This window comes from Pogona vitticeps, chromosome 2 (genome assembly GCF_051106095.1).
Source record: "Pogona vitticeps strain Pit_001003342236 chromosome 2, PviZW2.1, whole genome shotgun sequence".
Classification (NCBI taxonomy): domain Eukaryota; kingdom Metazoa; phylum Chordata; class Lepidosauria; order Squamata; family Agamidae; genus Pogona; species Pogona vitticeps.
In genome coordinates, this window is record NC_135784.1 from 30,224,704 (window position 1) to 30,239,955 (window position 15,252).

The 15,252-nt window shown below is 43.0% G+C and overlaps 1 protein-coding gene across 1 annotated transcript; it reads left to right on the top strand.

Annotated features, from left to right (window-relative positions):
• Positions 1-357: 357 nt before the first annotated feature.
• LOC144587583 (C-type lectin domain family 2 member B-like) lies at positions 358-9,259 on the top strand. Its single transcript, XM_078388718.1, has 5 exons — positions 358-574; positions 1,253-1,366; positions 3,220-3,416; positions 5,605-5,702; positions 6,835-9,259. The coding sequence occupies exons 1-5, from the start codon at positions 487-489 to the stop codon at positions 6,971-6,973; spliced, it is 636 nt and encodes a 211-aa protein (XP_078244844.1). The 5' UTR covers positions 358-486; the 3' UTR covers positions 6,974-9,259.
• The last annotated feature ends 5,993 nt before the right edge of the window (positions 9,260-15,252 follow it).

Here is a 15,252-nt window from a genome sequence, read left to right on the forward strand (position 1 = left end):
CATTATCTTGAGTTCTGAAGCCCTTCTGCCTGCTGGCAAGGTCCGTTCTCTCTTACGCGCCAAACCTGGTTGACGAAACGAGGAAGGGTACCGACCGGCAGTGGGTTCTCGCCGCCGAGAGGGAACCCAAGCCAGTTGGAGGATTCCCCCGCGGCCTCCCCGTTGGCCAGTGGGGACTGGTGTGCCTATTGGCGGGCGGGCGGATCCCCGGGAGAGCTCCTGGGGCCAGAAGGAAGAGGGGAGGTTCCAGATTCCCGCCTGCCCAGCTTGAAACTTGAGCGCCCGGCCACTCCCCGTCGAAGCTGCTGCTCGCCGCCCAGTCCCCTCCTTTTCGGGAAAAGTCCTCCTCCGACGGCAAGGGAGAAACGGGGGGGGGGGGTAATTCTTCCTCCCTTTCTCCCTTGCGGCGTAGCCAGGGAGGGCAGCGGGCCCGCGAAGAGCGCCCTGCGCCCCGGACAGGTAAGCCGGCCGGGCAGCCACCGCTAGATGGAGACGAGAGGGCCGGACGTGCCTGTGGCTGGAGAGCAACTGGAGTTGCTGTCCCCTCCTCCTCCTCCTCCTGAAAAGTTAAGCTGTAAGTGAAGTGAGAGACCCGGGTGGAGCCTTTGACGGCGGGCTGAGCTGCGAACAGCGCAGCAGAAGATACGGGGACCGAGGCTGGACAGGGGAAGTTGCTGTGAAGTGGAACTCCAGCTCCTGTCAAAGCCCTCAATGGGAGCTGAAGCCCAGTCCCTGGTTTATAGCGGGGGGGGGGGCATTGAGAACCTGATGGGCCTCTTGGCCTGGAAAGAACTGAACTCCTGACCTAGTAGATTTCATTAAAAGTCATGGAAGAGATGCTAGTTTCTAGGTGTATTCATTTTATCTTTGATATGACCCTAATCCTTTATTAACAGCGTGAAAGGTTTGATTTAGGTTGGTTCAATGACATTGATTTTGGTTGTTGTGGGTTTTTCGGGCTCCTTGGCCGTTCTGAAGGTTGATCTTCCTAACATTTCGCCAGTCTCTGTGGCCGGCATCTTCAGAGGACAGCACTGACTCCTTTCTGAGTTGGGACAGAAGCACTCACAAGAGTTCATGTGTATCCCTCAAATTTGAGAAATATTTCTACAATATTGTCATACTTCTCCCTCTTGGCAAATTATTTGGTGTTTTGCCCAGAAAAATGGTTGCAGACATCCTTAGCTGTTTTATTGGAATGAACTGAACTGAAATAATGGTTTCCCCCCCTCTCTTTTTCCTTCTGATCTAGCAGACGAAAAAAAGGACAGAGAACAAAGATGGATATACATAATATCAGTTGGAGCTGCCGTGGTGGCTATACTTACTGCCTTCATCATCATCTGGATAGACTACCAATTACATAGTAAGTTATTTTGGCTGTGATGCTTCTTTTGGGAGATCCTGTGCCATGGTGCATATCAGGAAGGGATTTCAGCCAATAAGACTCACGACATAAAGCACAGGTTCTCAACCCAGGGGTTGTGACTAGAGATGGGCCCAAATGAATTCAGGGCCCCTCAATGAATGTGGCACCACAGATGTCAAACTTTCTCCCCACTCCCATGCCAGCTGAGCCACTTACCTGTCATTGCATATTGCCAGGATCGTTCTGTGCCAGTGGTGCACCGATCCAAGCAGGAGCCTGGCAGGCCTTTCCCCACCTCTTCAGGCAACCAACCACTTGTTTGCTGTGTGGGGAGAATCCCCGTCCCACCTCCTTGATGGATGTGGGGAGAAGATCTGGATGGCACTCTACTTAAGATGCTGTCCAAAGCATTTTTTTTGCAACTGGCAGCCAGACACTAATGATTTATCTCATTATTGTGTTTCAGCACCATTTCTCTCCTCTGTCTACCTTTTCCCACCATAGTCTATGGTATTCCTAATTACTATGTTAATAGAGGAAGGTTTGTTGTTGTTTAGCGTTCAGTTGTGTCCGACTCTTCGTGACCCCATGGACCAGAGCACGCCAGGCCCTCCTGTCTTCAGAGGAAGGTTAGATAATGAAAAAACGAGATAGGGAAAAAGAGATTCATTTGAAATTGATCCTGGAAGAAAGGTTTACAGATACCATGAACACTAAAAAAGATTAGTAAGATGATTTTAGATCAAGTCTAGTCTGAAGCCTCATTAGAAGTGAACAAGACTAAAGTATGGTTATTGTACTTTGAACCCAACATGAGGAGATGGGGCTCACTGGGAAAGACAATAATGCTCAGAAAAGTAGAAGACAGTAGGAAAAGAGAAAGACCTAGCAGTGAGATGAATTGCTCAGTAAAGGAAGTCACCACCTTTAGTCTGCAACACCAGAGTAGGACTGTTAATGATAACACCTTTTGGGGGGCATTGCTTTGGAAATGACTTGACTGGTAGATAAATCTCACACACAGTGAGGGAAAGGACACATGCATGCTCCCACACTGGAGACTTCCAAGAGAAAAATTTGACAGCTATCTGCCAGATTTGCTTTGATTGGAATTCCTACATTGAGTAGGGGGTTGGATTCCATGGCCTTAGAGGCCCCTCCCCACTCAATTATTCTGTGACTCTACGATCAGGGCAGAAGAGGTTAATTTATAGCCTTCCAGATGTTGCTGGACCACAACCTCCAGCAGCTACTCGCCAGCAATGATCAGAAATTGGAGTAACCGCAGCCCAGTCACATCTGGAGGACCACATGTCTCCCATCCTTGCTTGAGAGGTTATATAACTTGCATGCTCTATAAACTCTCAGTCAGAAAGACTTATAAAGATTGAACTCACTCACATGGTCAAGGCAGGACTGGTAGAGGAACAGTTAAAGCAGTGATTGGTCAGGGTATCTGCAGGTTATTATCTAGACAGAAGGTACAGGAACCCCATTTCCCCTCAAGAACACAAATAAAGTAGGGACAGCCTTGTTGGCACAAATACATCCCAAAATACATGCTAAGGTGAGATATTTTTTGAGTAATTTTTTTGAACAAAACTGGGGAAAAGCACAAGTTAACAGTGGAAGCTTTCGAAAGGACAGCTCTCTAAATTGTTTTCCCTTCAGCAAGGAGACCTGTTCTGTTGAAAGCTTGCAAAGTTTGTGCTTTTGCACACTTTTTGTGCCTCTTTGGTTGTCTCAATAAAAGGTGTCACTCAGTACCTATTTTTCTTATGCTTCTCCCCTTTTTCTGTGTATGTTTCTTAAAGAGAAATGTCAGGTTAATTTTCCTCTTTCCTTTTCAGTCGCAGAAATGGAGCTGCAAAGACACAATTGCGTTTGCCCTCCAGTGTTTTCAGGTCCAGCGTGCCCAGATGATTGGATTGGGTATAAAGGGAAATGCTACTATTTTTCAGATGTAAACAAAGATTGGCACTTCAGCCTGAATGCCTGTTCTTCTCAGAACGCCTCTTTACTCACTTTCAGTCATGATAAAGAAAAGGTAAGGGCCACAATTAGTCTTTGTGCTTTAAGCTGCCCTTTGTTATTTACAACAGTGTTGCTAGGGGCAGGAGCAGGTTTCAAGACCAGATCACATATTGATCTCAACTGTATGAAATGAAGCCCTGAAGGGTTTCCTAAGCTTTAAGTAGCTTTTGAAGGCTATGAGCCTTTCCACCTGAGACCTTTACTCCAGAAAACCCATTGCTCATTTACAAGCATGTTATGCACACTCACTTCTCCACAACATTATTCTCCTTCATCTTTCCTTGTGGGCTGAGATATTCTCTGGTCCAATGGTTCTTCCCCATATTACACACAAATGTATCTAGTGAAACTCTGAAGGGTTCCATAAATTAATAATAGCCTTGTAGGGCTATGGGTCTTTCCACATGAGGTACAGTGGTGCCTCGCTTTACGATTGCCCCGCATTATGACGAAACCGCATTACGACGATCTTTTTGTGATCGCAATTGTGATCACAAAACGATGGTCTGAATGGGTTTTTTTCACTTTGCGATTATCGGTTCCCTGCTTCGGGAACCGATTCTTCACAAAACGACTATTTTCCTCCAGCTGATCGGCGGTTTCAAAATGGCTCCCTGCTGTTTTCTGGGACGGATTCCTTGCTGCACAGGCACCGAAAATGGCTGCCCTGTGGAGGATCTTTGCTGGACTGTGAGTTTCCAGCCCACTGGAACGTATTAAACGGGTTTTAATGCGTTTCAATGGGTTTTTTATTTTCGCATTACGATGTTTTTGTTCTACAGCGATTTTGCTGGAACAAATTAACATCGTAATGTGAGGCACCACTGTATTTACTCCAGGAAACCCATCCTTCATTCACACACTTCTTATACGCCCTCAGATAAGATCAGAAGAGGTTTATGTACCAGAGTACTGTATTTTAGAAGATCTCAGAGGGGATGGAAGCTTCCTGGCAGATACCAGGCCCAGGGGTTGTTGAGCCAGTTTCACTCCAGTAGCAGGAGAGATCCACTGAGGGCACATCCAGATGGAGGAAGTTGGAGCAGTGTGGTTTGTAATTAAAAAGTTCTTACCTTGAGTGAGATCTAGCTACCAGAGCAATCCTTCTGTTTGCACTGATCTACAGTTTTTCTTCGTGAGAAGGGTCCAGAGAGATCTTTAGATTGACCCAGTTTGTTCTCCTTCTGATTAATGATTGACAATTCAGGTCGGACTTGATGGCCTTATAGGCCCCTTCCAACTCAATTATTCTATAATTCTGTGATTCTATTATTACGCTACAATAAACTGATTAGACTCCAGTGTTTTCTACCACAGTCTAACATGGCTACTTAGTTCAGTCACTACACTGCAAAGGTGATATAACTCTTCCAGTTGTTTAACATCTGTTTTGATCCAACTCCTGGAAGAATAGATGGATGGCTTATCTTATGCAGGATTCCACAGAGACTATAAAATTGTATTTTCCTTTCCTTTCCTTTTCTAAAAGTGGGCTTTTATGCGATAAAAGGTGGCTGGATAGCTCAGTGGTTTAGGTTTCTGGTTGCAGATTGGGAGTTCAGTTCCTTTCATGTTTCCTAGGAAAAGATGCCAGCCTCTGGGCAAGTTGGAAAGTCTCCCAGGATGCCCCAAAAAGCAGGGAGTGGTTAACTACATTTGAGTACTCTCTATCTAGAAAACACTGGAAAAGGCCTCTATAAGTCAGAATTTACTTGACGGCAAACAAATGTATTGCTATTATGCAGTGAAGCCATCCTATAATCCAGCAGTCCCCAACCTTGAATAACCCAGGTGTTCTTGGACTGCGATTTCAAGAAGCCTTCAGCAGCAGCTGATCTGACCAGGATTTCTGGGAGTTGCGGTCCAAGAACACCTGGTTACAGAAAGTTGGAACCACTGCTATAAAAAGTCCAGGGCACTGAAAGATCTCTGTGAAAAAGAAAGGAGAGGCAATACTCCTCCTACCCCTACTGCTTCCAGAGTTCTACATATATAAATCATTGGTGGCTCATGAGCAGAGCATAGGGTATGCTCACCCAGTTAGGGGGTGAAATGCCCCCTATTTCAGAGATACTGTCCCACAGAGATCACTGAAAGGTTTTGAGATCATGGATAAGTAAATACAGACATTGACTGCTGCATTTCTGATCTGGACATACTGCAAACCAGTTCTCTAACATCCATGCCTTGAATTATGACAGGATTTTGTGATGCGTTTTCAACACAAACACTCAACATGGCTTGGTCTTTTGAAAGGTCCAGACCAGCTCTGGAGATGGACAAATGGGGGAAACTCAACGTGAGTCCACTTCATTCATATATATGAATGTTATGTTATATAAAGGTAAAGGTTCCCCTTGACAATTTTTGTCCAGTCGTGTTCGACTCTAGGGGGCGGTGCTTATCCCCGTTTCCAAGCCATAGAGCCAGCGTTTTGTCCGAAGACAATCTTCCATGGTCACATGGCCAGTGCGACTTAGACACGGAACGCTGTTACCTTCCCACTGAGGTGGTCCCTATTTATCTACTTGCATTTGCATGCTTTCGAACCGCTAGGTTGGCAGGAGCTGGGACGAGCAACGGGCACTCACTCCGCTGCGTGGATTCGATCTTACGACTGCTTGGTCTTCTGACCCTGCAGCACAGAGGCTTCTGCGGTTTAGCCCACAGCGCCACCACGTCCCTTTTTTTTAATCTGAGGACTAGCCACAATCATGACACTGTTGACAAGTCGTTCAATTCACTTTTGTTCTGTAACTGAGGTGGATATCTTGAGGTGCTCTGGATGTTGTTGGAATATAGCTCCTGTCAGTCTTAATCGATCGGCATAGCCAGTTGTAAGGGCTGATGGACATTGTCAACATCTGGAGAACCACAAGTCACCTGCATCTGTCCTACAAAAAGAATCTGCACACATGTTTTCCTGGTGGCATTTCCTGCATAGGAATGCTCTTGCCAGAAGTAAATGTGTCGTTTACAGGAACTGATCTCAGCATCACTCTTGGTTCTAGTACAATTATTTTTCAGGACAATTGCCTCAGAGCATAAGTGAGGAGCTGGAAGACAATGGAGCAGTGCTGAAAGGATACTTGGTTGGATATTTTCAGTGGCTCCAAGGCAAGAGTATGTCCTGATGGGATATTATGGGTCACATTGTCAGCTTAAGGGGAAAGGGATAGTTTATTTTCTGGAGATAATAGAAGGTGCTGCAGTGCATTTTTTTTCTATCAGCCTACTGGCCACCAATAGTAGTCACAACAGCTCATTAGTTTTCATGGATTAAGCCTCAGAAGAGCTATGTGGATAGGCTGCCTAATTTTGAAGTCACTTTCTTTGTGGTCCTCACTTGTCAATTACTGCCCACTGCATTTGACCAGGGTGTTTGGAAACATCAATCACTTGCTTTACGACCTTCTGTATTTTTATTGCAGTGTTCCGGTGGTGACTGGCGAAGGAGATTGTGCTTATTTAAATAAAGATGGTGGTGCCATTGGTGCGAGGTGCACCACAGAACTGATTTGGATTTGTGTCAAGCCTGATATATTTAACAGACAAAATGGAACACAGTGATCTGCACGGTATCCTGCAAACCTCTTTTGCTAAGATGTTCAGAAAAACATTTGTTTTTCTGTGGTAAGAATGTTATCTATATGGATGGTGACTTGAGAATGTGAAGCAGAGGTCAGGGGCTTCCTGATGCTTGGTTTCCTGCTTTAGCCATTGAGCCATGGCCTGATCTGACACTTCCTGCTTGAAAAGGGAGGAGGGAAAGCTCAGTATTGAATTCATGAGAGACAAGAGCTCAGCTTTGGGATTTTATTTGAGTTTTTGGAATACAGGCCCAGAAATACCTCAAGCACCAAGGCCTGTAACTAGGGTGTTCTTGGAAGTACATTCTCCCCTCTAAAAATGTTTACCTCTGTGTCAACTACACTGTTTACTTAGAGGTGTGTTTAAGCCTCCCACCGGCTTTACTTGAATAGGGTTTTTTAACTATCTTTCCCACACACGTGTTGCCAAACCTGAGTCCTGGGTTTCCCCTGCCTGGCCTTATGGAATCAGTCATCCAGGACAGGTTCATGGTGCAAAATACTCTGGACACCTTGGCAGTGGGTGGGGCTTGCAACTATTTTTGCTTTTAATTCCCAAGGGAAATCAAAGTCCTGTGGCACAGTAAGCTGCTGAGTCCAGTCTTGTTTTGAGAAACGTTGTCTAGAGACTACCTATCTGGGCTGGGGATCTGATCTTCCTTCATCTTCAGGACCAGGCTGGACATCATGACTTCTTGGGCTGCCAACATTGGGGTTTTATTTACAACTTCACACTCTGTCTCCAGTTTCAGTGACTGGGAGGGACTTTTCTGGGCTGAGGTGTTTGTTTGCCTGTCCAGCACTAATGTATTGTTCCTTCCAGCCTTTGAATTCAAAGAGTAGCCCTGCCTCACTGCTGAATGCTTTACCCCTCTCTTTCCTTGGTTGGTGCTGGTTGTTTGCTTGCTGTTGATCAGTTCAGTTGGTTTCAAAGTATGAATGCAGCAAAGAAAGAAGCACACACAGGTATGTAATTTCAAGCAAATGAGAGTAAAGAAAACCTTTGAAGCTCTTTCTCCAACAAATGTATCAGAGTGAGTTATTGAGACTTTTAAGTGGCAGTTAATGAGAAAGGGGTGGGCTCTGGGGAACTTGTAGCTATTCTCCTTTGATGATGCTGTTCTTTTACTGCATAGTAAAAGGAACTTTACCAGAAAGTCAAAACTCTGCAACAGCATGCAAGCAGGGTTAGTGATTTAATGCAGAAACAAGGAGGATGAGCAGTGTGCCATCTTATTCCCATCCATCACCCACCATGCTTTTTCAAACAAAAAATTGATTTGGAGTTTCCTTCAGTAGCATCAATCCCCTTTCACAGATTGCTGCCTTTGAGTAAGTAAAAGAAACTCTGAGATGGAGGGAGGGGGCCCTCACCTTCTGATAACAGGCATGTGTAATAGAAACCAATCCAGAACAAAAGTTTGTCTGAAAGAGAGTAATATGGTTATTTCTTTATAAGCTTGAATGGTGTCTGAAACTCCCCAAACTGCAGTTTGGAGGGAAGGAGGGAGGGAGAGAGAAAGAGAGAAAAGATTGTTTTGGTTTGGCCATCTCCAGAGATTGCAGCTGTTTTCATTTCCTCTGCCTCTGAAGAGTTACAAAACCTTACAAATAATGAGAAGAACGTCTTCTTAACCACTGCTGCTTTAAGCATTCAGAGGAAATGTTTCTGGAACATTTGCACTTAGTTTGAAGGTGGAGGAATCTATATTTTCAGGGAGGAATTGCAAAATATTCCTCTCTCTTCCACCCTCCACCCTCATCTCTTTTCTATAAAGAATGGCTATAAAATTAGTACCCAACTCATGCAGGCAGTGATAATGTAAATACATAAAATTGTAAGTGGCTCAGAGAATGCTTGAACGGCTGTGGGGCAGTGTATAAGCAGCACACTTTGTGTATACTCAGGAGTGTTCATGATTTATATCTAATCTTTATCTGTTTACCTTTGGATAGAAATAATAATGTTGTATAATAAACCAGTGTGGTTTATATGAAAGAAAGCATTCCTTATGAGAAATGGGGGGAAGACTTGTGGACCTCTAAAGTCTAGATTTTTATTGTGCTGAAGTCTCCGTCAGCCCCAGGGAGCATGATTAATGTTCGGGGTTGATGGGTATTGTCATCCAAAACATGGAAGTGTGCTTTGCCTTTGTCCCTTTGAGTACAAGAGACAATCATGTGGCAAGATCAGGGGCCTGTTAAAAGGACTTTAGGATGTGATTGCTTAGAAACTCTGCCTAATAAAAAGTGTTTGTTTATTGAATGTACTGGTTTGTTTTATTTAGTGTTTTATTTGAAGTCATGAGCTTCCTAGAAATACAAACCGGTTTGAAATACTGAAAATTGTGCTTATAGCACCACCCAGGGATCAAGCTGAGAAGATAAACTACCACACCTGGAAATCACTTTTCTTTTGACTTTTTTACACGAGAGTGGGCAAAGTCTGACAATATGTATTTGGCTTTGTTTTGCTGACCCCTCCTTTGGAGACAGGGAGTGAATTCTACTGACTGATGATGCCCAGGTAAGGACAGTAGGTAAGGACAGTAGCACCCAAAGAAATTAATTAATAATATTTTTACCCCACCCTTCTCCTTAAAAAGGACCCCAAATCAGATTACCTCACTTAAAAGACAATATTTTAAAGCTAAAACAGTAAGTATACAGATGTTTAAAAAGAATCGAACAAATGGCACACTAAAAATGGTAAAGAAAATCAATAGCAAAAACAGATTCAAAGCAGCAAGGCATACCACTCCATTTAAAACCCATCTCCATTAACCAGGCACTAAGGGAAAGACTGTTTGAAGAGAAAGGTTTTTCTTGCTTGCGGAGGGACAGTGATGAGGGTGCCAGTCTGGCCTCCTATGGGAGGGAGTTCCAGAGTCTGGGAGCAGCAACAGAGAAGGCCCTGTCTTGTGTCCCCACCCAACACACCTGTGAGGGTGGTGGGACCGAGAGAAAGGACACCCCTGATTATCTTAACACACGATCAGGCTCCCAAAGGAGATAATGTTTTTTGAAATAGCTTGACTGAAGTTGCTTGGACTTAATATGTTAAAACTCACATTTTTAATCGTGCCCAGAAATTTATCAGCAGCCAGTGAAACTATTGTTACAGGGAAGTTATGTGATCCCTGTAACCAGATGTACAAGATGACATTGAATATTCCCATGTGCAGTTGCTATAAAAAACAACTATGGGTGGTTGCATACATGTGAAAAAAACAAAAAGGATTTGGGCTGGTGTGTTTTTCAAATTTACTGTGAACAGCCCTGAGATCGCGGTTCCAAAGTAAGCGCAGGACAAAAAAAAATCAAATCAGTGGAATTGTTGTAGATATAAATGGCAAGTTGTAGGGAACTGGCACATCCAGTGAAACCAAAAGATACAAAGAGAAACAGCCTCAGGATGTCTGAAATAGGTAACAATATATGGTATGTTTGTTGTGTGGTGAAAAGCTTAACGCGTTTCGGCAGCTTCATCAGAAGCTTAAAAATGAACAAAATTACAAAATTATAAATATATACATATCAGGTATATTCTTATAAACTATTATAGGACTCAAGGCCTTACTAACTCATCATAAAACTTACAAAAACCAAGCAAATACAACAATAAACCTATGTATATGAGTGGCTAAGGACCTATATCTTATGCACTTATTTTAAAAAACTTTAAAATACACCTGATATGTATACATTTATAATTTTGTAATTTTATAAGACTAACATTTTTTAACAATTGTTTTTAATGTATACATAGGTTCATTGTATCACGATCATGGGATATGTAGTTAGAGGTGTGTCATGATAATGGGATATGGAGTCAGGGAAATATAAAATGGAGTCAGAATGGTTCTATGTGGAGATGATTTGAAGGACTTTTTAATGTGTTTTTCTTAGCACCATGAGAGTGTTTTTCTGCACACTGTTACAGCCAAGCATTCTGATAACCTGAAGGCCAGATTGGCCCAGAAGATGCAACATTCCAAGCTTGTTACTCTTTTATGGGATTAATGGGTGGAGAGAGGTGGTTCAACCTCTAAAGATTAATTGGTTAACAGCCAGAATGGACTACGAAGAAGGGAGGAGTAGGAAGGTAGAAAAATTGAGAATGTGTTGTGTGCAAGAGGCCATGATTCTATTATTCCATTAGGATTGAGACTGATGATGGATATTATTCTGATGATGGCATGAGCATGTAGCTTGAAGGAAAGAGGATGTAAGTAAAGGAGAAAGACAGACGGGGTGGCTTGCCTACTATAACCCCCCATAGCCTCTGTAGTTTAGCTTTTAGAGTTTATTATTTTAGTTGCGAAATAGGTAAAGGTAAAGGTTCCCCTTGACATTTAGCCCAGTCCTGTCTGACTCTAGGGCGTGGTGCTCATCCCAATTTCCAAGCCATAGAGTCAGTCTTTGTCCGAAGACAGTTTCCGTGGTCACGTGGCCAGTGCGACTAGACACGGAACGCTGTTACCTTCACACCAAGGTGATACCTATTTACCTACTCACATTTTTACATGCTTTCAAACTGCTAGGTTGGCAGGAGCTGGGGCAAGCGACGGGGGCTCACTCCGTCGCGTGGATTCGATCTTACGACTGCTGGTCTTCTGACCCTGCAAGCACAGAGGTTTCTGCGGTTTAATCCGCAGCCCCACCACATCCCCTAGTTGGGAAATAGTTATTTTATTTAACTGCAATAATCTTTGAATATGTTCTTGAATGCTATGCTTTTGCAATATAAACTCTTTTGCCAACATAATGTTCTTCAGTCACTGGTTGCAGGCCGAACACGCATCCTAACTATGTGCTGCTTGTTTCCTGCTTCCTCTGCTGCTATACATTTGGCCACTGGTATTACAATAATATTAAAAGCCGCAGTGATAGGTCACAATACACAGCATAACAGCACATAGGAGCCCCGCTCACAATGTTACAGTGGTCTCACTTCCTACCTCTCCTCAAGTACATTGTATGCATGCAAAGAATTCTCCAATCACTGTGTTGTACAACTTTAGTATGAGTTTGCATTGTTTGACCTAACCTGAAAATAATCCCTAGTATGATTTTTCAGGATGCTCATAATATAAGCCTTATCCCCAAAATAAGACCCAGTTAAGTGAAAACCCACCCTCCACCATTGTGCAGCATTGTGCAGGAACCAGAAGATAATATGGCTGTATTTGAATAAATGTAGATTGTTGTACATGAAAAAAAAAACTCTCCTGAAAATAAGTCCTAATGCATTTTTTGGATCAAAAATTAATATAAGACCCTGTCTTATTTTCAGGGAAACACGGTATATACACATATCCTTGAGCATTGAAATTGGCTGGAGATTGTCCCGCAAGTCAAAGTAATACATTGGCCAAAATCCTTTTGTGTAGCAGCAAAGTTATCCTTTGTACTTTGGTTCATAGAGCACATGTGGTCAGATAAAGATTCTGACCACATGTGCTTTATGAACCAAAGTACATAGAGCTCCAATTGTTATGGTCCATCTTTAGGGGAAATTGAGATTCTACTAGGGACATTAACTGGGTGCTGGATTATGATAACAGAAAAGTAGGACAAAAGGAAGATGATGATAAATAAATAAAAGGAATGGTCATTCTTCCTTTTTACAGAAAAGTTTCAGCAAAGATAGGAAGATTGGCATGCAAGCTTAATTTCAAACCAGTTTTCCACCCAATTGACAAAATCAAACAAATGGCCTATCCAGTTAAAGAACGTCTGGGATTTATGAAGTACCATGTTGTTGTGGTCAAGTTTACATTGGCCAAACTGGAAGATCTGTTACAGAGAGAATATCAGAATATTCACAATATATTAGATTACAACAATCTGAAAAATCTGGACTGGCTGAGCATTGTATTAAGTATGGTCATCAGCCCCAATGGAATCGGGTGCAAGTATTGTTAAGCCTCGTGGTGCAGTGGTTAAACTGTTGTATTGCAGCCAAAAGTGTGCTCATGACCTGGGGTTCAATCCTGGGTAGCGGCTCAAGGTTGGCTCAGCCTTCTATCTTTCCTAGGTTGGTAAAATGCCCAGAGAGTTTTAAGTGCTACGGGGCAGTATATAAGCAGCGCACTTGGCTTTTTGCTTTTATTGGCCCAGACCAGTCAGTTCTGGGATAGAATCATTATTGAGGCTCCCTTGATAAAACCTGAGCCACATTCCATCAACAGAGATAGTGGTGTTACATTTAATGCTTGCTGAAAGTCTTTATTTTGTAAACTGGATAGACTTGGCAGGTTGCCCTTATATAATGCTAGCCAATGTGGGGCTCTTTAATGTTAATCTGCCTGAGTTTAGTTTGAATGTTTACCCAACGGGTTTTAATTCTATCTTGAGGTATTTAAGGCTAACTTTGTTTTATGTGATATCTTGCCTTCCCTGATAAAGATGGTGCAGGATATTGCCATCAAAAGCTTGGACTATTTAAACAATAAACATGAATTGATACAACTGGAAACCCATGAGCTGTTTACACAAAGCATTCATGTGAAAGACTGAGATCTCAAATTACCCCAAGTTAAGAAATCTGCATAGACATTATCAGTTGCACACTGAGTCATACAACTCAGTATGCAATCAATAGTGTCTACTGTGATTTCTTAACTTAAGGCAATTAAGATTCAAAGGTTTGTGTGATACCAATGTGACTAGGTAAGAGGATTTCAGCCATTTATGGAGAAACAAGAGAAGGCCTTCTAGGCTGTATTGCCCACCAGCTTTCATATACTCTCCCCTTGAGGGTTCAGTTTGCTTCATTCCTGTGCTAGGTTCAAACATCGCTTTTCACCAAATTTTTTGGTGCTTAAGGATCTTGGCTTGAGTAGGCTGTTATGTGCCATCAAAATCACTTCTGGCTTGTGACTATGAAAGAGCACTATGACAATGGAACCAATTACCTCGGGAGGTGGTAAGTGCTCCAAGAATGGAGGCACTCAAGAGAAAATTAGGCAACTATCTGCTTTTATTTGGATTCCTGCATTGAGCAGGAGGTTGGACTCAATGGCCTTATAGGCCCCATTCCAACTCAATGATTCTATTATTCTATGTGTGACTATCATGATAGTACAAAATGTACTATCATCAGCAACCCTGCTCAGCTCTTGCAAACTCAACACCAGAGTTCTGTATACAGTATATCTGGAAGTTGAGTCATGGCAGCTGGACTTATTAGGTTGAACGTTCGCTGCTCATCCAGGTAGCTTCTTCAGCCTGAGGAGAGTTGGTAAGAGGCCCCTGATATATTCTCCACGTTGGTTTCACTTCCCCCTAATGTGAATAGGCTCCTTAGATGGACAAAGGACTGGGGTGAGTGAAAGTCCCACTTCTGCATTCCTTCTCCACCCATTGTCAAGGTTGAGGACCACTGATCTAGATAATGCCTGATTCCTAGAGTTCAGAGGGCCAAGACATTGTGGGAAGGCTGGCCAACCCACCAAGGACCAGAGGGCCAAGACATGATCAAATAGCGAGCTGTTTTGCTGTGGAGGCAGCAGGCAGACAACAGTTCTGTATTCCCCTCTGGCAGTGGCAGGGGGAGGGCTGGTGCTGCTCACCCCTGTTAGTCGGAAAGACGGCACCATTCATGAGTTACATGGGTGGGACATAAACTGTGAATTTGCCCCAACTTCAGTGAAAAACAGAGGGAAAATTTCATTTAGGCTGGAGCAGCTAAGGAATGTAGATGGGGCAAAGACAGGGCAGAACAAGGTGATTGACTACAATTTATCAGATATTTTATTGTAATCTGAGGAACTGGATATTTGACGCAGAACGGGAGGTTATGAAATATTATAATGATTATAAAAGAGATTATAAAAGATTGCAATAAATATAATATTAAAAATACATTTAGTATCTTAGGATTAAGGTGAAAAACACCAAATTTACATGGATTTTACAGAACATGAAGTTTTCGGATGAACTTGCACAGAGGGGAGAAATTTCAGTGTTCCTTTTGGCACAATCATTGTGGTGTAGAGGTTAGGATGATGGACTGGGGCTTGAAAGACCTGGTTCAGGTCCCCGCATCGTGCCTCAGCTACCCACAAGAACTTGGTGCACAGCCTGAGGAAGATGGATTATCAATTGAAAGCTAGCTGTTTGTTGTTTGCTTGACTTTTTTTAAAAGTAGTCTAATAAAGGTATCATCTACTCCTTCATATCTATCACAAATATGTATGTGTGTTTGTTTCTGCCATGGTTCTGGAGCACGAACCAGGAAACTGAAAATTGCTG

What these genes read in the sequence shown, in the direction of transcription:
- LOC144587583 (XM_078388718.1), top strand. Translation starts at nt 487, where the DNA reads ATGGAGACGAGAGGGCCGGACGTGCCTGTGGCTGGAGAGCAACTGGAG. An exon ending in TCCTCCTGAAAAGTTAAGCT is followed by an intron (nt 575 to 1,252) that starts GTAAGTGAAGTG and finishes CTTCTGATCTAG; the next exon opens with CAGACGAAAAAAAGGACAGA. An exon ending in ACAAATGGGGGAAACTCAAC is followed by an intron (nt 5,703 to 6,834) that starts GTGAGTCCACTT and finishes TTTTTATTGCAG; the next exon opens with TGTTCCGGTGGTGACTGGCG.